Genomic DNA, 20,278 nt, shown 5'->3' with positions numbered 1-20,278 from the left:
AGAGAAATATTGGTAATGTTTGATGGTGTGATCTTTTGGATGGGGTTTCAGGGCCAAGGGGAAACAGACTAGAAAGGGCTTGCCATTATCAGGGGAAAATCCGCTCCGTGATAGAATTTAAACTGTTTTTGTTTTATTTACATGTTTTTACTTGCTATGTACATCGCCTTCTTATTCCCCTACTTCTCCTCAGGCAACTCCCCAAACCGGTACTGCGCCCAAGCAAAACTAGCCTCGTGCATCGTCCACGTCTGTCTTCCTCGGTCCCCCCCCGCCGCCCCAGCAGCGATATACAACGGCATCAAATGATCCATCCAAGGATGCGCCTGTCTCGCGTCTGGCCTCTTCAACACCCTGACCATTTCTTCTTTCCTCTTCTCAGCATCAGGCTGCTCGACAGCCTCCTTGAGGGCATTGTCAAACGACACGGCGTACGGCATGGGTTGAGGCTGCCCGAAGGCGAGGCGCATGTCCCGCAGGTTGTGGACCGTCATGCCTGTGCAGATGATGACAATGTTTTGCTCGCGGAGGGACTGGACGGCCTCGCCGAGGAGGAAGTGGGCCTGGGGGTTTTCCGAGTTGAAGAGGGACACCTGGACGAGGGGCACAGCCAAAGGGTTGGAAGCCGGGGGGAAGGCCACGTTGAAGCCGGAGAAGACGCCGTGGTCGAGGCCGCGGGAGAGGCCTCTGGCACGGATGTTGGATTTGGCGAGGAGGGAGATGATGTGGGAGGCTAAGGAGGGGGAGCCGGTGGAGGGGAAGGTTGCTTTGTAGAAGTGAGGGGGGAAGCCGTAGAAGCTGGATTATGTTAGTGACATGATAAGTAAGCAGGGGGTGGGGTGGGGGGGGGTACGGAGGGTGGCATACTCGTAGATGAGATCGGTCTTTTCGGCGTTGTTGACGTGGATTTCGTCTGGGCCGACGTTTTCGGGCTGCCAGTGGGCGGAGAAGACTACCACGGCGGAGGGCTTGACTTTTTGGGTGATTTCCTTGCCGATGGACTGGAGGACGGGGTAGACGGGGTGGGTGGTGTTGTATTGGACGTCGGGCTGCATCACTGTCAATTATTTAGGTTGAACGAGGGAGTGGCAATGAGACTTACGCCACCATGGCTAAAGAAATACACTGGTGCTTTTGGCATTTTGGGCGGTTGTGAGATTGTTGTCGTTGACGAGACCGATGGGGTGGTGGAGAGGGTCGATAGAGGCGCAGTGGTTGGAGTATTAAAATAAGAAACGGGCAAAAAAGTCTTGAGCTTCGTCAGGATTTGTGGCAAAGATAAAAGTGACAACGCCGGGGAAGACGCACTCATAAGAAGAGCTACGATGATCACAATAGATGGCAAGATGAAAAAAGCTGGACGGCGAAGGACCCAAGTGTCGAACATGGTGAGCTTCTTTCTTATCAGATCTTGGGGTGGACACAACTGGCCAGATATATATAGGCTGCATAAATAAGTAGGGGGTGAGGTTTTACTGAGTGTGTACACATTTTAGCGTCAGTATCTAGCTTTACACATTCGGCACCTCGCTCTCCCATCGCGCTTTCAAAGGCTTTGGTAAGAATCCATCGAAATTTCGTAAGCAACAGTTCCCTTTTCGAGCGGCATCCTGGAGAGACGACGTTGTGAGTGGAGAAGGAATCACGCCATGCAAGTCGGGAGTGTTGTCTGGGATTTGATCTGACAAGCGGGCAAACAAAAGGCTTGTCAGGCGTGGCACGTGCCATTTGATTGAATGCGCTAACAATATTTGCAGCGAGTAGTCATAGAGAAGAGTTATGGAGGACAGCCCCCCACCCACCTTGTTCCGACACGGGATGCCCCCCCAACGAACAAAAATCCGGGGTCCGCTTCTTCGACAGCACCAGTAACAAACAGCAAGATGACATCCCTCATTAGACAACCGCCCCTCCTCTTCCCTGCAACAGCCAGGCACACGGCCACGGTCATTTTCATCCATGGCCTGGGTGACACCGGTCATGGTTGGGCCTCGGCGGTCGAGAACTGGCGTCGCCGGCAGCGTCTCGATGAAGTCAAGTTCATCCTGCCTCATGCTCCTCACATTCCAATCACCTGCAACTGGGGAATGAAGATGCCAGGATGGTATGATATTGTATGTAGTTCTCTTTCACTCCCTCTCTAGTTTCATTTCACCTACTGACCGAATAAACAGCACACGATAGACGGCAACGCCGAATCTCTCCGGAAAAACGAAGATGAGGCGGGCATTTTGATCTCTCAGGCCTACATTCACGGCCTGATCCAGAGAGAGATTGATGCCGGCATTCCAGCGGAACGGATCGTTGTCGGTGGCTTCTCCCAGGGCGGCGCTATGAGTATCTTTGCAGGCTTGACCTCCAAGGTGAAGCTGGCTGGCATTGTTGCTTTGTCTTCATACCTGGTCTTGAGCCTCAAGTTTGCCGAGTTGGTGCCAAAGCCTCAAGTGAACCAAGACACTCCCATCTTCATGGCCCATGGCGATTCGGACCCAGTGGTGAACACACAGTTGGGCAAGAAGTCGTATGAGTTGTTGAAGGAGATGGGGTATAAGCCCACGATGAAGATTTACCCGTGAGCCTCACATCGCCTTTGTCCCATAAGAGTCGTGAATAGCTAACTGTCTTATTAGTGATATGGGTCACTCGGCGTGCTTGGAGGAACTGGACGATGTCGAGGCCTTCTTGAGGCAAAGACTCCCTGCGCTGGGCAAGGAGGAGAAGCCTGAGTTGTAGTTATTACATGTTGAGTGTATCCGGCACGGCGCAAAGAGGTAGTCTCGACTGGCAAACAGAATTGCTTACAATGCATATCAGCTTTATGAAGGACACACTCCAAGGCCCATCAATTATGTTGAAGGTGGACTGACGTTTGCATGTAAGTAGTGGAATCCATATTTGACAGGCCGATAGTAAGAACAAAGAAAAAAGACCTGCTTCAAAGACTTTGTTGACCATCTGATGAAGTTGGAGTCGCCAGCCTCATCACCAGACCTGCTCAAAACAGCAGGCACATGTCCTCCACATGTTTGATGTGGTGTCGATCTGAAGAGTGATCCTGCAGACACAACGTCTGTGCAACCCCACGGCCGCTATCTTATCAGACCCTGGACCGCTACGAGACCCGCTGTTGGCCCGCCGCGCATCACCAGCAAATCCACTCGAGGCAGCGCCGTTTGTTGCCTTGAATCTTTTGACATCTCTGACGACGACATCGCTGGCGCTGTTTTCTCCGACTTTTGTCATTTCCTTTGGGATTTCTGCTGTCGCATATCTGTGTTTCTGTTCTTTTCTTCTGAGAAATCTGTCCATAATTACACCTTTCCGTATTGTATCAAAGAAACCAACCTTTTCAACTTCAAAGAAACACACCGCCCCACCTACGTTACTGTCTTCCCCTCCTCACTGGGAAGACCCCATCCGCTAAGATCGACGAGAACCCGCCCGGGGCGTCATCCCGAATAGGTGCCCGAGTAAATAAAACACCTGAGTCGACCCCTCACCTTCACCGCAGCCACAAAGCTGTTGCGTGGTGACTGTCATAAAGACGGAACAAGAGCAAAGCGCAAAATTTGGAAAACGGCGGATGATACGGGGATAGGAGACCAACTTCAACATGCAATCTTCCTCCCATCCCCCGGGGATGCCACAACGGCCACCCTCCCCCTCTCCAAGCCAACTTCCCCCCATCCCAGGCTCGCCAACCTACTCCTACGCCTCCACCGCCCAACCCTCCCTCTCCCAGTTCAACCTCCCCTTACCACCCCCTCCCCGACCAGCCCACGCAGTCCTCACCAAAGCCGACCTCGAAAGCTCCCAAACTGCCTACGCCGATTTGCTCACAACCGCCAAAGCCTACCGCCTCGCCCTCGCTTCCCTGTCCACGGCCGCCAGCGCCTTCGGCTCCGCCCTCGAAGCATGCGCCCGCCTCAAAGAAGCCCGCGCCGAACCGCTCGGTCCGATCAACCCAGGGTTGTTAGCAAACGGCAACACAGTCGGCGGCTCGCTCTCCAGCTCTTTCCACGCCGGTGGCGGCCTCCAAGGCAGTAACAACGCCAACCCCCCACCGCTCAACCTCAACAGCAACGTCATGAGCAAAAACGCCTGCACGGCTGACGCCCTCTTGACGGTGGCTGGTCTGCAGCACCTGGTCGCAAACCACAAGCACATCCTCTCCGAGACGGTCTACCGCTCTTTTGAAGTGCCCCTGCTTCACGAGCTGGATAAATGGCGGGGCGCGGTCGAGGACGAGGAGGAGAGCTATGCGTCTGCCGTGGCGGTTCAAAGCAAGGAAATCAACCGCCTTGAGAAGGAGGGACTAAAACTCCACAAGCAGAAGAGGAGGGATGTGAACATGTTTCGGAACCACCTTGTCGAGCTGACCACCAAACTAGACGGGCTGACGTTCTTGCACGGGGAACACGCGAGGACGCTGCTGAGGGAAAGTCAGGAGACGAGTGCGAGGATTGTGGAGGCGAGTTGCTCTCTTGTGCGGGCAGAGGTGGACATCTTTGAGAGCTTGGCACGCAAAGGGGTGGACGGGGGGTGGGCTGGAGGAGGTTTTGGAGAGGGGGTGGATTTGTTTGCTAACGAGGGGGGGGGGGGATGATGGGGAGCACGTCATGGGGGGATCGCCGGGGAAGGAGTTTGGGGGTGGAGGGGTGGGAGGTGGGGGAGAGTAAACTGTTCAGTATACTACCTCCCAAGTCAATACTGGCGAATGATAGCTCGGGAGAAGGGGGGACGGTGAGGGGGGGGTGAGGGGGGACAGCTTGCTGATTTCTGCTGGAGGGGGTCTGGAAGGGCAGCAGGGGGATAGGTATCAGAGCTTGGCGGGTTTGGTGGGGTTGGATTCGTTGGGGGGCATGGACAAGGACGAGGAAGGAGGGAGTGTTTTTGCCGAGACGCAGCAAGGAGGGCAGCAGTTTAATCGGAGCAGGGGGGTGAGACCTTTTAGCCCGCAGCCGCAGCATGTGAGGATGAATCCGGACAGGTTGTTGGGGACGAGTGTGGAGGTGGATCATGATGGGGGGCTGGTGGGGATGGAGAAGAAGGATGACGACGAGGGCAAGACGGAAACCGACGATGAAGAGGCGCATCCGTGGAGGAACGAGGGGTTGAGGAAGAGGAGGAGCTCGTCGAGTTTGGCGAGCGAGACGGGGAACTTGTTGTTGAGGGACAGGAGTTTGGTGAGTACGAGTTTGGGCGAACCCCAGGAGAGGGTTGGGGGCGAGGAGAGTAGTTGGAGTGTGGCCGACACAGAAAGGAATTCGCCTTGAGGTGCCAGTGTTGTGATCAAGGTGTGTGAATGCTGTGTGTGGATGAGCGAGAGAAAGAGAAAGAGAGATTGGATTGACATGATATACCCCTTTTAGAACATGACGATATGTGTAGAGGTGTTTTTTTTTTTTTTTTTTTGGTTTTGCATGGCGATTATTTGATGTTGTTGATACGAATAGGGGGGTTTGTTTACAAGTATCTATGAGGCTGTTTTTTTGACTGCATACAATAGCATAGCGAATACACTGTTACCAGACTGGTTTTTTGACACATAATCTCTCCATTTCATTTTTGTACAATTGTCCCCTTCCCTCGCTAGGTGTAAACAGTTAAAACTACGAATAACCACTGCCCGGAACAACAAATCCTAAACGCCTGCCTATTTATGCAACTCCGCCGCAAAAAGTGTCAACAGGGCTCAGTCTATCAATTCATTAATCCATGCCAAAAAAAATCTCTGTCTCCTTCTTTGTCTCCTTTGTTCTCCCTTCTTAGTCATCTTGGTCTGCCGCCTTCCGGATATCACCCCCAAACAACCCAAACAAGAAATCCAACCACCACAAAAACTTCCAGTACAGACTCGCAGCCACCCAGTCAAACTCGCCAAGCTCGGTTCGTGGGACCTGAGTCCCGATCATGGCGCCGTTGAACCAGCTGATGAAGGGAACGTAGTGTGCTACCCGCTGGGCGACCGACGGGGCGGGCAGGAGAGCTTGTTCCATGGGAAGGAGCTTAACCTTCCTCACTTCGGGGATCAGCCGGCAGAAATCATCCGCATCTTTATCTTGTTGCCGGGGTTGCTCGGCGACGATATTGTCAAAGGCAAATGGGTTGGGCGGTGTGACGGTTCGAGAGAGAGGCTGTGTCTCAAAGTCGGTAGAGGCGGCTGTGCCGGTGTCTGCTGTGTGACTAGAGGTGTGGGAGAACCCAGAGTCGAAGCTGTCGGGGTTGAGCCAGGCTGGGTTGAAGCCTGCGGCGGCCGCGGTGCCAGCTCGGGGCTGTTGTTGTGACTGGCGTCTGCCGGAGTTGGTGCGCTGGATGCCGAAGCCGGCGGCTATGGATGGGTCGAGAACGGCTTCGTCGCGCGGAGGTGGGAGGCCGGTGTATGGCTCGGCAAAGACCTGATGACCTAGGATGATTTGGGGAGAGGCATAGATGGCTGCTTCGGCGGCCTCGGCGGACTCGAAGGTGACCTTCACCCAGTGCAACCCACTGTCGGCTTTATTAACCTTGGCGCGTTCTTCTGGGGTGAGGGCCTTCCGGCGGGCGAATGCTGGGTCCCGGAGTTCGGACTTGTATCGCCTGCTCTCCACTGGGGGGTCACGCGAGTAGTCCTCGCATATTCTCCCTGCGAGCTGCTCGTAGTGGTTGATGGCGGCATATTGCTGTTGGGCGGAGCGGTACCCTCGCAGTATGACCTCGGTTGGCTCTTTGGCCTTGATGAATTTGGCTTCTGGCGGTACCTTCTCGTCGTTTTGGGAGAGATTCTGCTGAGAAGTCGATGGGTGAAGACTTGGACGCCGTTGGTTCTGCGCAGCTCTGTCGCTTTGTGATGGCGCGGGGGCCTGGTTGATGGGGGCTTGGTTCGCGATCCAGTTGCTAAAGATCTTATCGGCAGCGGCTATGGTTGGATCTTCTTTTCTCGCAGGCGTCGCGGTTTTCGACCTCGCCCGTCGCGTCGACTTTCCAAACGACCCTGTCTCGTTGACTGCCTTCCTCGCTCTCAGCGAGCCATCCTGCCTGTGTTCCTCCATGTCAGTCGCGGCGGAGGGGGGTGGCAGATGGTTGTGAAATACGGACTGTGGAAAGACCATGGCATATGGTCTCTTGATACCGTCGTCTCCTACGTACAGCTCGTCGTCTGGCACGTTGTGTAGGATTAATGGGGCCATGGTTTCAGGCGAACGCAGGGAGAGCAAGACAGCTGAGTAAGTTTTGCAGGGAGGGCAGGAGCCAATGGAATCAAAGGAAGAGAGCTGCTGTGAGAATCGAATATGCTGTGACCACAAAGCGAAAGGGCCGGTTGAGCCTTTGTAGCCTGTTCTCCGAAGCTGCGAGAAAATGCGACGCGATTTTTTCACAGTGGCTTGCAGGACCCCAATTCTTGATCTGGCCCCCAAAAGTCACCAAAGTTGTCTACCCAGCAACTACAGGATGGAGCCCCAGGGGAGCTTGGGCCACTGTTTGTGGTGTATATGGGGCATATGCGGTTAGAAGAATAGCAAAGAGCAGGCCCGCTTGGAACAATAGCATTTGCAGGCCCCACTTGAACTTTTTCCGCCAAGTAAATATCTGCCAGGAATATTGCTGTAGCCGACTTTCCTAAAAACCAGTAACGTTGGATATAGGACTAGCGCCCCGACAACACAGCAACACCACGCACGGTCCACCAAAATGTCATCCGATCACTCCAACGACGAGGCGCCTGTAGGCCCCCCCAGCTGCGTTTCCCAGGCTGCCCACTGGGGGCGCTAGCAGCGCCTGGGAGCCTGCTGAAAACGTCCCGGCCCGCCGCCAACCTCAGCGACCTGCGCGGCTGCAAACCATCTCTGAAGAGGAAGACCACGAGGAACAGTCACCAGAACAGTTCCTCCCCGAGCTCCAAGAAATGGAGGAGCAACGACGACAGAGAGAGGGCCGGGCCCCAGAGCCCAAAGAAACCAAGGGGCAGGCGAGCGTAGCGCAGGAACCCAAGTACCTGCTCTACATTCGCTTGCCCTTCAAGCGCGGCGATTTCGTCGATCCGCCGCTGGTACGTTGCACGCGCTCGCACTGTGCCCGCCTTGTGGACTCCCTCACTGACGCCGGCATAGATGGACTGGAACGAAGAGAAGTCAAACGCGCTTTGGAGTATCATCTCCGATAACTCACGCTCAGGTGGAAATATCAACTGTAAGCCAGTTCATTCTTGTGTCTTTTGATCTGAAGCATGTCGCTAACATCTAGGCAGGGAACGAGCTGTAAGAGCCACATGTTGCCTTGTCGATGAAAGACCTCAGTGTGTACTAACACTGTGTGCTTATAGAGCTTCACAATTCGAGGTGACCGTCGATTTCCTTATTCAGATGGCAAACTACCTCACAGATCGCCATGCAAGCCAAATCCGCGCTCAGATGCTCAAGGCAGCCACAGGTAGGGGTTCTGCTGCTCCTTCACCCATCCCCGGCGCCGAGCCTTCTTCCCACACCACCCATTATCCTCAGATATCGGAGCCCCTGAGACGCACTGGTTCGGCCAGTGGCAGAGCTCCTTCTTCTCTTTCTATGCGCAATGATCGCAAAGATATTCCGTCTGCTCCTCTCCCAAGACAGGACGCAGAGTATGCCACCACCGTCGGAGCCGGCCCTTCTGCAGCCAAGCCCACCACCATCCCTCTCCGCCCTGCCGTCTCGCGCAACTCATCCGCCGGCACTACTATCCCAACCCAGACCCAGCTCGGCATCAGACCAGCCCCTTCTGTCACCTCCACCCGATCTACAGGTCGTTACATGTCTTCTTTCTCGTATCAACAGCGCGAAGGAACAGATCAAGATGATACCTCCACCTTCGGCGCCGCCCAGCCTTCTGTCTCCGCCAGCCCAGCTGCCTCAGAAAGCGAAGAGGAATCGGACTCTGACGACTCCCCCGTCCAGAGCCGTATCATTCGACGTCCGCCCCGATTCTCCGTTTACGGCGACCACCGCGCTGGATTTGACGGCCTTGCCGAAGAAGACGAGGATGAGCCCGAGCCTGCGTTCTTACCGCCCCCACATCAACAACAGATGGATTTGGGCGCTACACTGAGAGGTGCCCCTGTTGGTGTCACCGGCGGTGGCGAGTTCAGCCAAACATCCGATTCATCAGCTAGTTCAGCGGCTATCGTTCACCGTCCTGGAACTGCCCTGGCAGCCGGTGGGGGTAGATACCCTGTTGCCGGTCAAGATCACATTCATGGGACACTATCCCCGAGAAGCAGAACGGCCGAGCTGAGAGAGAAAGGAAAGGGGGTTTCCCGTGAGGGCAGCGACGGCACGGGCACTCCCAGCATGGGGAGCAGTTTTAGTGATCTTGATGGTGAGTTTTTACATCATCCCTACCTACCCTTTCTTTCAGCCGGTACCAATCGTGCGTGTGTGTGCAATAGACGCTTCAGTCACCCAGTCAGCCCTGGAAGAAGCCCTCGCGAGCCGAATGCAAGACGGCACCATCGGGAGCAGGATGAGCGTCATCGGGCATGCGATCAAGAGTCGGTATTTGCCCAAAAGCCCAAAGTCACCCGAGGGGAAGCGTTGAGAGTGGGAGAGGAGGGCGGGGGGGGGGGATTCATGCGAGAGTTTGTATGATCAGAAATGGTTTAACGGAGGTGGACTGTCTGGGTGGTGGTTGTGAGTGTTAGTCTGGTGATCCCGGGGAAGTCGTGTGCTTCTTGTCCGAGACGTCTGTGAAACTGTCTTGTGGTCTTTGGATGCTGGGAATGGATTAATGACCGCGAGCTGAGGCGGGCTATCTGTCGTACCCAAGACTGGCAATCGTGGCCTGGCGGGAGGCGGCTCTGACTAGACAACTGTGCAATTGTTGGGCTGAATGATGATTTGCAAGTGACCATGGGGCAGCAGCAAAGAAAGGGCGTCGATAACCGGAGGGTCCAAAGTCCGCGCGCCCTCCGGGCAGCGTTCAACAGAGTCCCCTATCGCGAATATTTGCGGTCTAGGTGCTTCGACCCTGTGATTTAGGGAGGAGTTGGGCTGGGCCTCTCAGACCCAACTGCCGGTGGACAACCTCGGCGATGTTTTCGAAGGTCTCTGATATGACGAGAATGACGAACGCGAGAAGATGGGTGAGAGGAGGGTTTCAGTCAGGCATCGTGACATATTCGCATATCTACCGTATAGTTTGGGCACCAAGTCACCCATCCGCAACAGCAACATTGTCGCCGGGTTCAAATTGCAGATAAGACGAGACTGTAGCATCTCCCCGGAAGGAGACGTTTCCGCGGAAAAAGAGTCTAAATTCCGAGGAAATGCAGCTCTGGACAGATCCAGGTTACCCCCGCGGAGAAGAGGCATCACATCCTGCGGGATGTTCAGTAAAGTCGAGGGAATGTATGGGTTAGGTATCTTGGGAACTTTTTGCGAGATGGGTTGGGTGAGTTGGCTCGGAAAGATACAACACTTCGACATGGACTTGACAAAGTAGGTTGATAAGATGTATGTGAGAGGACAGCACGGAATGGGGAACTGCTTCTCCGCGGATGCCCCGTTTGGGGTCATCCCCAGCAGTGGTGTTGAGGGTGGGAAAGTGTGGGACGGAATTCTTTCCGGCGTGATATCTCGACTTCGTGCGTTGACTGCGATGGCACGCAAAGGACAGGACACAAACCTCCCCAGGTTGAACTATGTTGTAGAGTTAGGCACGGAATTGCTCCCGCGTTGCAGAATTCACCCACCACGCGCAGCTGACTGACTGAGGGCGGAAAGGCGGAGAGGGACGGCGGAATGGAGAGTCTTCCCTCCCGGGTTGAACTGTGTGGTACGGAAGCAAATATTCATGCTTGAGTGCGGTGGCAGGCCCCATTCTATAATACAACTTGGCCCGGAAATCCCTATGGCCTCCGACAACCCATCTCAATCACTTCCACATTTTCGACAGCATCAGGTTGGATCCGGAGGTCAATATTTTTCCCCGGCGGCATTTTCAGGACCGGAAACTATCAGTCGCTCCACGGTTGACACCTAAAGGCGATCCGGGAGCATGGATTCTTTCCCCCCCCCCCGGTGGCGCGAAAACGTCGGGGAAGCCTCAGAACATCTCCCGGGGAGTGTTGCCGAAACAACATTTCATATGCGCGGTCCTGAGCGGTGATCCAGGAAGCATAAAGTTCATTGCCCGGGGGCGAAGACGTCGAGGAGGCATCAACTGGCTTCCGGAGAGAGTTGCGGAAGCAACAGTCCATATACGCGGGCGGTGATGATACCTGAGGGAAGATCCGGGCGCGATATTTCTCATTCCCCGGAGGCACAGACGGCAGGGACGCAACGTTTCATATACGCGGTCATAGCAGCGCATGGATGCTCCAGATGGTGCCCGCGATGTGTTTGGTGAAGATGCACAGCGCTCCGGATGTTCAACGACGACACCCGCGGTGGCCCGGAAGGTCGACATGCATTCATACTCGTTCCTACTGTCACCATCGCGCAGGCCAGGAAGCTTGTGGTGTTATCCGCGATGACAAAGCCAGAGTCGATTCATTTGAAGGATCCTCAGTTAGAGGTATTTTTTGGGGGATCCTTTTGAATATAAAACGGCGGAGCAGTGACATCGGGATTCACGACAGCAGTCTGAAGACAGCGGCACGGGGGTGCGACCCCCGTCCGGCGGCGAAGAGGTGCCGCTCCGGACCAGACCCAGAAGAAGCGTGGCCCGGAGGTGGTGAGGGTCACTCCCAAAATCATGACTGCACAGAAATGACCTTTCCCCTTCTCACCAACACGTGGTCTTGACGCCGAGACCTCTCAGATATCACCCCCACCAAGCCTCAACCCTCGGGAGCTTTTCCTCTCGATCCCTGAGAAAAAAAGATGTCGAATTTCTGCGCGCAAAAACATGAATTCTTGCGCAGTGCCCCACATCTTCTACTCCACAGCGGTGACTTATGCACCCCAGGTGCAGGCTGCCGAGAGAGAAGTTGCGAATGCGGTGATGCTATTGGTCTGTGTCTTTTCCGCACTCGCGTATTCTGCCCAATCGTAGAATTCATGGCGAGAGCCACAATTCTTGCGGACCTGTCTCTCCTAAATCTGCGCGCAAAATTGCAACTCTTGCGCGCAGAAAATCGAAACTTCCCAAACTCTGAATTTTTGCGCGCGCAAGAAATGCCGAAGCAATTTTTGCGCAGGTGTCTCGGACAGAGAACTGGGGCTGGGTGAGCACTGTGGGGCGACATGTGTAGGCGAAAGTCTCATGTTGGTGCATGTGAGAAGTTCGTTCGTTGGGTGGGAATGATGGGAAATTTTGATGGGATTATGATGCTATCGTGTGCAAGTCATGGTATGCTCATTTGGCCGTCAGTCTGGCTTCAAAAACAAACTGTCAGGATGGCCTCACAGTGCTATCATGTCGACCAGTCGCTTGCTGATTGGTCAGTACAACGTGATGGGTGCACAGGATCTCAACCACAGAAACTCAACAACGAGTTGCATACCCTTTCCATCTGGCTTGGTTGATGGCCGCCAACGAATCAAGATGCAGAACTGATCGTACGACATGAAATGTGCCTCGTACATTCTACTGAGGCCATCGCCATTCATCGACTCGATCACAGTTTCCGGAGGCTTATCTCCTACAAAGTTGAGTTTCCGGAGAAGTTTCTCCTTGGTTATATTGGGTTTATGTTGTTCAAGAGCCCATCTCTCGGAGAGGACTCTCCGAGATATCATGAGTCTGAGATTGTGGGGAAGCAAGGCTCGAACTTGATAGGCCTTGAAGGGATTCTGCCGGGGAATATGCTCCTGAACCGTTCGAACCTGCCCTTTACAACCAGAGAGGCATCATGACAGCTGTCGTGTCGCCCTTTCGGAGGTGGCAGTTGAGAGGACTGGTTGTTGGGTTCCATCAAAGCTGTTGCCGTGCTTGCGAACAAACTGAGATGGCGAAATGCATCCAAGAGTTAGCCGATGGGTTATCATTGGACGGTCTCTAAGCTTGTGAGACCTTTGCTAGATGCTCTTCTGCAATAGATCCTCACCGGTGTGGATCGGTTTGAGGACTGCCTCCACCACTTTGCTTTTTCATGCTGCATTCCCGTTGACCGGTGTGGGGATTTTGCCTTGGCGAATGTTTTCTAGAGGCTGCATTGGGGATATCTGGGGACGTTGGGTTGTTTCAGCAGTCACCTTTCCATGGTTTCGGCTTACTTGATTGAGGTATCCCTCGGCGATCATGTTCGCCTGCTCTTGTCCCGAGGACGAGATACGGCAGCGATACCAGGCAGCAAGAGGTGGAGATTGGAACAAGTACCGGTTGATGGTCGATGATTCCCCATGCCGAGAATCCATCGAGTTGCGCAGCAGGATAGTGAAAAGAGTTGATAACAAGAAATAGCATTGACTGGTGCGGTCCTCGGGGCATCTCATGTCGCGATATCAGCGGGGCGAAGATGCAACTGGGTTGGGGTTGGCAGTGAAACTGGGTTAGTGACTTCCCCGGATTGTGGGTTGGGGGAGTTGTCAGCAGCCGAGACGCTAAGCTGGGATCACTCGGTGCGGCCCGCGAAGGATCACTTGGCTTGTCGTGAGCATTGATTGCACTTTTGGGGGATCCAACGATGCCCACACACTCCTTGTCCTGCTCTGTTCGTTTTTCTTGATGATGTTTACGTGCCTCAAGCTGCTCCTACCAAGCTCTTCCTTACTCAATGACCTGACCACTCGACGTGTTTGCGGCTCGGCATCTCGCCCAACGGCAAGGACCAACCTATCGACCTCGCCTACATTCTTTGATCGACTCTTATCGTCGTTTGGGGGCCTCTGGACCGATGCTTCAGTTGTACGTATCCAACTCAGAAAACTTGGAAGCTTGGTGGAAATAGGCGCTAACAATTTCTGGCATGAAGCCTCTACAGTCTAGTATCTCGTGAACGCCGCACAACAATCCCCTCAAAAACAGCTCACCAAAATGCCCCATGATCTAACCTTCCTGCACATAATGCCCGCTGTGGCGGGAATGGTACCCGAAGCTTGACGAAAAAATCTCCGCTTCGTTCCATCATCTCTCCAACAACAGCCACTGGGCAACCAGCTCCCTTCGAATCTCGTCGGCCCATATCCAGCTTACTCAGGAGCGGGAATTCTGCAATACCCCATTACGTCAAGGTCTTCTCAAAAGGAGCGAGATGCTCCAGACTTGGGGTCAGTACGGAGGTTGTGAAGAAGAGGATCCTGCAGCACCGAGTAAGTGATTGCTCGAAGCCTTGGTTTAGCAGCTTTTGCTTACCTTCTTCTTGTTGCTTAGTTTGTCCCTTCGGATCTGGGTTCTTCCAATGGATATAGTGTCGAAGAGGCAGTTTTGGTTCTTGGTTCGATTCCATGGCGGCCGGCGTTTTACCCTTGCTCGAGCTGGGCTCGCCAATCTCGTCTCTATTCTTGATCGATATCGTATCGCAAGAGCTCCCGGATGCTCTTTTGGTGCGTACCAGTTCTATGGAATCGCCCAGCGCGGGGCCCGCAGCCCGCTCCTTCGCCTTGTTTTCTATATCGAGATCCCGACGAGCTTGCAAGATTCGACAGTAAAAGACACCAACTAGAGCCAACAAGACCAGGGTGACTGTGATAACGATGACGGCGATCTCGGCGGCGGTGATGTTAACGATATTGCCGGTGCCTCCGAGCTTGTCCTGGATGGCATTCGAAGACTGGTTGAAATCTGCATGGTCACCCCCAGGTGATCCAATATAATCTGGCATTTTTGGTCCCTGAGCGCTTCGTCAGTTGCAAGGACTCGTCGACGGGACCGCCGAGTGGTCTGAACTATCCCCAACGTACCGGAATTGCGTATGGGTGGATGGCGAAAGGTTGCCACGCGTCGACACCGAGTGTTGGAGTCGTCCAAGGAGTCAAAATCTTTGTCCTGTCAGTTATGTTTTGGAGGAGGCAATCTTTGGACGGACCCCCTGATAAAGTATTGACTCGAGCCGATGAAGGAAGCCTACTCACTCTCCGCATCGCCGGATGACTACCGGTCCCGACGTGCCCCAGGGAAATCCGGGGAGACGCCAAGTTATGGAACTTGCCGACAATCGCAAACCGAGAGCAACTCCATGGCTACCTGCAAGAGCGGAGCGGTCAAGGTTTTCAAGTCACCAAGAGCGCAGTGAACTGATTGGGAACTGGAGACAATGACGGGACGGCGCCAGTGCCTCGTACAAGCGGGTAGCTGCCACAACACAGTGAATCAGCCAAACTCAGCCGCTCGGTTCAGAGCGGTTAATGCTCTCAGCCAAGAGTTTGTGTGTCGGATCAAGGGTCCAAGTGCTAGGTTTGGTGAGCGCTTGGGAAGTGAATGCTGCTCCAGCTCTTCTTCGCCCCATCCTGTCAGCATTGGTGACAGTGCCACCGGATTTGAGCAACCTATGCATGCGATCTCGAGTTTCTCGCTCATCCTCCAACCAAAGCCATTACCGTGCCCTAGCCGGGTCTTCTTCCCTCGACAAGAAGACCAGGTGGACCAGGCGGCCGAACCTACGGATACCCGCGCAGCCGACGATGGACCACTGTATCTAGCATCTCTGTTTCTCCTGCAGCATTCCAGATCAGCATATATTAAACGCTACCACGGACCAACCTCGTGTATCATGCCCGTGGGTCACCGACTTGGGGACGGATCAACTGCAAGCGCCTCCCGACATCCTCGGCAGGAGGTAACTGGAGCACAAGAAGATATTTCAGGGGACCCTGCTCATCGATCCTTCGAGCAAGGCACCGAGGAATATTACACTGCTTCATGCAGGCAACGCTGCTGCGAGACCAGATCTCCGCTGTCAGATGGTCAGATGACCTTAACGACTGGACAGAAGGTTTCTATGTCGCAAATAGTCCCATTGAAATGAACAGCATCGAACAACCTCATGGGCAATCGCAACAACCACAACATCACCACAGAGCCTGTTTCAACAACCGAAAGTGCCAATTTCACCGCCCGCCCCCCCAATTCCCGGTCCCGGATCGATCGAGGCGTTTTCATTCTCCTATCAAAGAGTCTCATTGGCCACGGAGAATATTCCCATCGTGGTGACTGAGACTTCAGCACGTAACTCACTTCGCATGTCAGCACCCTATTTTGACACCTCATTTATCTTTTTCTCGTGCGTGGGTCGAGCATCTCCTCAAACAGGGTGGCCTTAAGGACTTAAGCGCACTGATCAACGGTTGTACTTGTGCCACTGCCGACCGTCGAGATGGTGGTACACATTCCACACATCGTGATTGTGATTGTGCGAAGAGAATCTGCTTTGTGTTTGGCAATCACGTTGATTTGTGGAACTTCATCGCCAGTCAGCTGTTGCCTTTTTCACAGTAGATCTCTCCTCAGGCTATGCTTCAAAGAGTACCCGGCTCCTGTCTAAAGAAGCGGTGACCAGAGCTTTCCGTCTTTCCAAGTCACATCTCAGTCTTTTGACTTGCGGTCCCGAAACGTGATTAGACATTCCGAAACGGATGCTTTACTGACACATAAACTTATATTTTCTCTAGGCCAAAACCCGAAGTTTCAAACACTCCCATACTGGTATTCTGCCAGACACACGGCCATAGCAGGCCAAATGTTTGCCAGTCGTAGAAATGAGAAACAGAGCAGAATGTTTTCCTTCCTCGACTTTTACATGAGTGCCTATTTCGACTCCAAAATTGCAACAGCTCGTGGCTGAGGGCAACCGTCAACAAGAAGTAATTTCTACCACTTACCTCCGTGTTTTTCCGACAATCCGAGCAAGTCGCAGCTGTATTATGAGCTGATTGGAGTTGAGGTTCAAAAACATGAACCCAGACCCCAGACCCAAACTTGTAAAAAAGGAATCCGCCATCGAGCTTTTGGTGAGCCCGGCGGTGGGCGGCGGCGTGAGCAGCCCTGATACCCTTGCCACTTGACCACAAGGGTTGTTGTGACGAGGGTAACTGAGGCTGTTGGAAGGAGTATGTTTGAACAACTATACAATACACTCGACCACCTTTCTCGCCCACTCCTGACATATCAAGCCCCCTCACCAGCAGCGACTCTGCATGTGCAACATGACAATGTGTGATGAGGTAAGCCAACTGACCAAGTTCAACCTAACCCTACACATACGAAACCACATCAGCACTCTCCCGTGCCAAATGATATACAATATGCCCTCCCTTCCAATGTTGTGATTGTATCCCAATTGTGCCTCTCAGAATCCCAAAATGACTGTCCCAGAAAAAGATCTCTAACCAATGCAAAGTATGTACACACACTCCAACCCAGGAGGTCAATAACACTCACTCTCCCAATACGCCGAATACGTCTGCTGAGCATCCAAACGCAAGCTACCCTCCACCGTATCGCTCCACCTAACCCCCTTCCTCGACGGCCCTTTTCTCGGGAAGCGTGACCTTATCCTTATTGCTGTCTGACCCGGGGTCTGATTGCCTTCTCTTCTTTGGCGGTGGCGCACTGACGGCTTCAACACGGTTATTGTTATCAACAATTTGGTCTTTGACAAGATCCCCCACCACCGTTTCCCCACTTCCATCATTATCTCCCCAATAATTCCGCCTCGACTTCGACCACTGCCTCTGATGCTGCTTCGCCAGCAACGTCGTCCTCAACGGCTTCCTATTCCTCGGATGAGGCACCTTGATAATAGGCGGCTCCCCCACCGGCTTGTCCACGTGTTCCGCCCCCATCCCATCCTCATCCCCCCTCAGCGTTCTATCACTATCGCTTCTATTCACCGCCCCGCCCCTCTCCTTCTCCAACGACCCCGCCGCCACCATCGCCCCCAAAATATTCGGACTCTCCTTCCTCAACTTATTCCCATCTCTCCTCCTCCCCATCCCGCCAGCAACAGTAACCACGTCCCCGACCCCCTCAATCTGCTCCTCCATCCCATTCCCTTCATCTACCAAAACAAAAACACACCCGCCAACAACCCCCAAAACAGTCAGCAACATCAGTATCCACGCCCCCGCCCTACCCCCCTGACTAACCGGCGGCCACGCACCCGCCCGCTGCAATGGATCATTCCGTCCCATATCCTGCCCCCCCGCCCCCGGATCCCCTTTACTCGTCCCCCCCTTTCGATCAGTCACCGGACCATGCCTCTGCCCAATCATATTCCCCAACACCACCTCCATGGCCGCCATCTGCTGCCCCACCCCCGTGCTCCCATCCCACTTGGGCCCCTGATTCCACTTCAGCCCGCACATTCGTCCATTTGCCCCTCCCCTACACGTTCCCGCGGCAGCTTGGGCAGAAGACTGCAGCAGCGGCTTGATCCTGTCGTATGTCCAAGGCGCCCATTTAGTCGTGGCGGCCATCCAGCGGGAGAGGTAAGCTTTGAAAGACTGCTGGTCGAGGTCACAGAGGTCGACGGGCTCGCAGGCGACTTCGGTCATGATGTCCTTGTTGGGGCCGGTGAAGAAGACAGAGGTGCCGTTCAACAGGCCGTCGACACGGTCTCTCCAGACGGACTGGACAGGGCCGGTGGTGTAATTGTACAATGCCGCCGCACCCAGCAAAAATGCGCCAGCATTGTAAGTCCACTGGTAGGGGGTTATTTCGGAGCAGTTGTTGGTGTGGGTGCCGTCGTAGATGTAGTAGTACTCTGGATTGATGAGGTTGGTAGCCACCATCCAGTCCCAGGCTTTGTCTGCCCAGTCGGCGTAGGACTGGTTCCCTGTGTACAGGGCCAGCCGGGCAGCCAGGTTGAAAAAGCAAGCTTGGGATATGGAGTTCTTGTAGTCGTAGCCGTTGTTCCAGGTGAAGATCTGCCACCGGAGGCCGCCGCCGCAGTCCTCAGCGTCCCAGCGGGCGGCCTGGGTGTTGAAGACAGCTTGGGCGAGGGAGAGCCATTGTGGTTTGCCCGGGGGTGGGTTGTCAAAGTTGTACTCGGCGGCCGTCATGACGGCCATGCCCCAGAAGCCTTGGTCGTCGTTTCCTTCGGTGACGGTTTGGTTGGGGGGCATGTAGTCGTTATTGGGGCCGGTTTGGAAGAGGAGGCCTTCGGTGGCGAGGGCGTTCCAGCGGGTGTCACCGGTGTAGTACCAGTAGTCAATTAGAGCGCCCATGAGGGCTCCTGCTTCCCACCCTGAGCTCCGGTTGGGTTAGTGTGTGTGAGGTCTTTCATGATGATTCTCTGGTGGGTTGGGTAGCAACCCACAGTAGTATGGCTGTGGGAGCAAACCAGGGGTGCCCCCTGGTTTGTCTCCTGAGTAGAATGACATCATGTCTTCGGTCATGGAGCTCGCGACGGATTTGAGAGAGTCTGCAGGGTGTCATAGAGTCAATGCCGGGACTGTGGTCAGGATGTGGTGCACCGAGCCTCACCCGTTGAGCTCAAATCAAGTGTGTAAGCTGCAGTGAGCTGCGAGATCGACAGTAGACTGGCTGTCAGCCATGTCCGCGTCGTTGCCATGGGTGTCGTCCTGCTAGACCCGGGTTGTCGAGCGCATCTCGGCCCTTGTATGGTGGTGGATGCCATCGAAAGGGTCCAGTAATAGAAAAACAACAGGCCATGAAAGAAAGAGGGCACTTGTCCGGAGGCAATGTGGCATTAAAGAGAGAGAGATAAGACTTCTAAACTTGAAGCTTCGATAGATTAGCGAGTATCAAGTCATGGACTTGAAGAGGCCCGTTTCGTCCCATGATGGTAGAGCTTGGCCGTTAGCTCTGCTGCGCTTGCTCACATGGAACTGGCTAACAAACGGGGACCGGAGGCAATGGCCTTGGACGAAGAAGAGTTCGGCGCGCTTTCCCCGATGTTGGAGTCCCTGACCCAGCCTAGCAGATAGTCTGCTCAGAAGTATGAGGCAGTTGGGACCCTGACTCGACCCTGGAAACCGTTGTGGCTGGAGATGGGCCGGTCAACATGGCGTCAGTTCTGCGCTAACAAGAAGTCGGATGCCTGGCAAACTTCAAAGTTGGAGATGGGGAGAAGATGCAGGCTGTACCTTCACTGACTCACAGCCATCTCAACGGCGCGGGAATGAGAAAGCCTGGAACTGGGGCCTGATCCAGGAACACAACAGTCCTAGGCCTGGTTTGAGTTGCAGCTGCGGTGCCGGATGACAATGGCGAGAATGGGCTTCAGTGTGACCACTTGGAGGGAACCACAGCCTCATTGTACAAACCTCTTCCGTGGAATTGGTCCAGCAGAGCCGCACTGCGAGACCATGTTATCCACATGGGATAAGCTGAAGACTGTTGATAGATGTTTGCTGAGATGGCAGACTGATAAAACACGTTGATAGATGTTTGCTGAGATGGCAGACTGATAAAACACGTTGAT

General features: G+C 54.2%; 7 protein-coding genes across 7 annotated transcripts; 3 read left to right on the top strand and 4 right to left on the bottom strand.

The window, feature by feature from the left end:
- Positions 1-88: 88 nt before the first annotated feature.
- On the bottom strand, positions 89-1,619 carry QC764_119530 (uncharacterized protein). Its single transcript, XM_062943217.1, has 3 exons — positions 1,103-1,619; positions 868-1,049; positions 89-798 (listed from the first exon to the last, which is right to left on the bottom strand). Exons 1-3 carry the CDS (start codon positions 1,385-1,387, stop codon positions 180-182), a joined length of 1,086 nt encoding a protein of 361 aa, XP_062806290.1. The 5' UTR covers positions 1,388-1,619; the 3' UTR covers positions 89-179.
- QC764_119520 (uncharacterized protein) lies at positions 1,584-2,733 on the top strand (the record flags this gene model as incomplete). Its single annotated transcript, XM_062943216.1, is given in 5 exon segments — positions 1,584-1,626; positions 1,758-1,815; positions 1,829-2,114; positions 2,175-2,572; positions 2,631-2,733. 3 exon segments carry the CDS (start codon positions 1,884-1,886, stop codon positions 2,731-2,733), a joined length of 732 nt encoding a protein of 243 aa, XP_062806289.1. The 5' UTR covers positions 1,584-1,626; positions 1,758-1,815; positions 1,829-1,883.
- An 880-nt stretch (positions 2,734-3,613) lies between these two features.
- On the top strand, positions 3,614-4,539 carry QC764_119500 (uncharacterized protein; the record flags this gene model as incomplete). Its single annotated transcript, XM_062943215.1, has 1 exon — positions 3,614-4,539. A coding segment is annotated over one exon (924 nt), but the record flags the coding sequence as incomplete, so codon positions are not given.
- A 1,056-nt stretch (positions 4,540-5,595) lies between these two features.
- NUP53 (Nucleoporin nup53) lies at positions 5,596-7,544 on the bottom strand. The gene is made up of 2 exons (XM_062943214.1): positions 7,078-7,544; positions 5,596-7,017 (listed from the first exon to the last, which is right to left on the bottom strand). The coding sequence occupies exons 1-2, from the start codon at positions 7,167-7,169 to the stop codon at positions 5,769-5,771; spliced, it is 1,341 nt and encodes a 446-aa protein (XP_062806287.1). The 5' UTR covers positions 7,170-7,544; the 3' UTR covers positions 5,596-5,768.
- A 270-nt stretch (positions 7,545-7,814) lies between these two features.
- Positions 7,815-9,599, top strand: QC764_119480 (uncharacterized protein; the record flags this gene model as incomplete). Its single annotated transcript, XM_062943213.1, has 3 exons — positions 7,815-8,029; positions 8,091-8,169; positions 8,224-9,599. Exons 1-3 carry the CDS (start codon positions 7,886-7,888, stop codon positions 9,597-9,599), a joined length of 1,599 nt encoding a protein of 532 aa, XP_062806286.1. The 5' UTR covers positions 7,815-7,885.
- Positions 9,600-14,042: 4,443 nt separating this feature from the next.
- On the bottom strand, positions 14,043-16,603 carry QC764_119470 (uncharacterized protein). Its single transcript, XM_062943212.1, has 4 exons — positions 14,967-16,603; positions 14,796-14,873; positions 14,248-14,725; positions 14,043-14,192 (listed from the first exon to the last, which is right to left on the bottom strand). Exons 1-4 carry the CDS (start codon positions 14,973-14,975, stop codon positions 14,164-14,166), a joined length of 594 nt encoding a protein of 197 aa, XP_062806285.1. The 5' UTR covers positions 14,976-16,603; the 3' UTR covers positions 14,043-14,163.
- A 378-nt stretch (positions 16,604-16,981) lies between these two features.
- On the bottom strand, positions 16,982-20,029 carry QC764_119460 (uncharacterized protein). Its single transcript, XM_062943211.1, has 3 exons — positions 19,318-20,029; positions 19,151-19,255; positions 16,982-19,078 (listed from the first exon to the last, which is right to left on the bottom strand). Exons 1-3 carry the CDS (start codon positions 19,469-19,471, stop codon positions 17,340-17,342), a joined length of 1,998 nt encoding a protein of 665 aa, XP_062806284.1. The 5' UTR covers positions 19,472-20,029; the 3' UTR covers positions 16,982-17,339.
- Positions 20,030-20,278: the final 249 nt, after the last annotated feature.

This window comes from Podospora pseudoanserina, chromosome 1 (genome assembly GCF_035222485.1).
Source record: "Podospora pseudoanserina strain CBS 124.78 chromosome 1, whole genome shotgun sequence".
Lineage (NCBI taxonomy): Eukaryota > Fungi > Ascomycota > Sordariomycetes > Sordariales > Podosporaceae > Podospora > Podospora pseudoanserina.
This window is presented reverse-complemented; position numbering and strand designations above follow the sequence as displayed.

What these genes read in the sequence shown, in the direction of transcription:
- QC764_119530 (XM_062943217.1), bottom strand. Translation starts at nt 1,387, where the DNA reads ATGTTCGACACTTGGGTCCTTCGCCGTCCAGCTTTTTTCATCTTGCCA. An exon ending in ATTTCTTTAGCCATGGTGGC is followed by an intron (nt 1,050 to 1,102) that starts GTAAGTCTCATT and finishes ACAGTGATGCAG; the next exon opens with CCCGACGTCCAATACAACAC. An exon ending in AAGACCGATCTCATCTACGA is followed by an intron (nt 799 to 867) that starts GTATGCCACCCT and finishes AACATAATCCAG; the next exon opens with CTTCTACGGCTTCCCCCCTC.
- NUP53 (XM_062943214.1), bottom strand. Translation starts at nt 7,169, where the DNA reads ATGGCCCCATTAATCCTACACAACGTGCCAGACGACGAGCTGTACGTA. An exon ending in TATGCCATGGTCTTTCCACA is followed by an intron (nt 7,018 to 7,077) that starts GTCCGTATTTCA and finishes GGAGGAACACAG; the next exon opens with GCAGGATGGCTCGCTGAGAG.
- QC764_119470 (XM_062943212.1), bottom strand. An exon ending in TCCACCCATACGCAATTCCG is followed by an intron (nt 14,726 to 14,795) that starts GTACGTTGGGGA and finishes CGAAGCGCTCAG; the next exon opens with GGACCAAAAATGCCAGATTA. An exon ending in AACTAAGCAACAAGAAGAAG is followed by an intron (nt 14,193 to 14,247) that starts GTAAGCAAAAGC and finishes TCGGTGCTGCAG; the next exon opens with GATCCTCTTCTTCACAACCT.
- QC764_119460 (XM_062943211.1), bottom strand. Translation starts at nt 19,471, where the DNA reads ATGGCATCCACCACCATACAAGGGCCGAGATGCGCTCGACAACCCGGG. An exon ending in ACTTGATTTGAGCTCAACGG is followed by an intron (nt 19,256 to 19,317) that starts GTGAGGCTCGGT and finishes GACACCCTGCAG; the next exon opens with ACTCTCTCAAATCCGTCGCG. An exon ending in GCTCCCACAGCCATACTACT is followed by an intron (nt 19,079 to 19,150) that starts GTGGGTTGCTAC and finishes ACCGGAGCTCAG; the next exon opens with GGTGGGAAGCAGGAGCCCTC.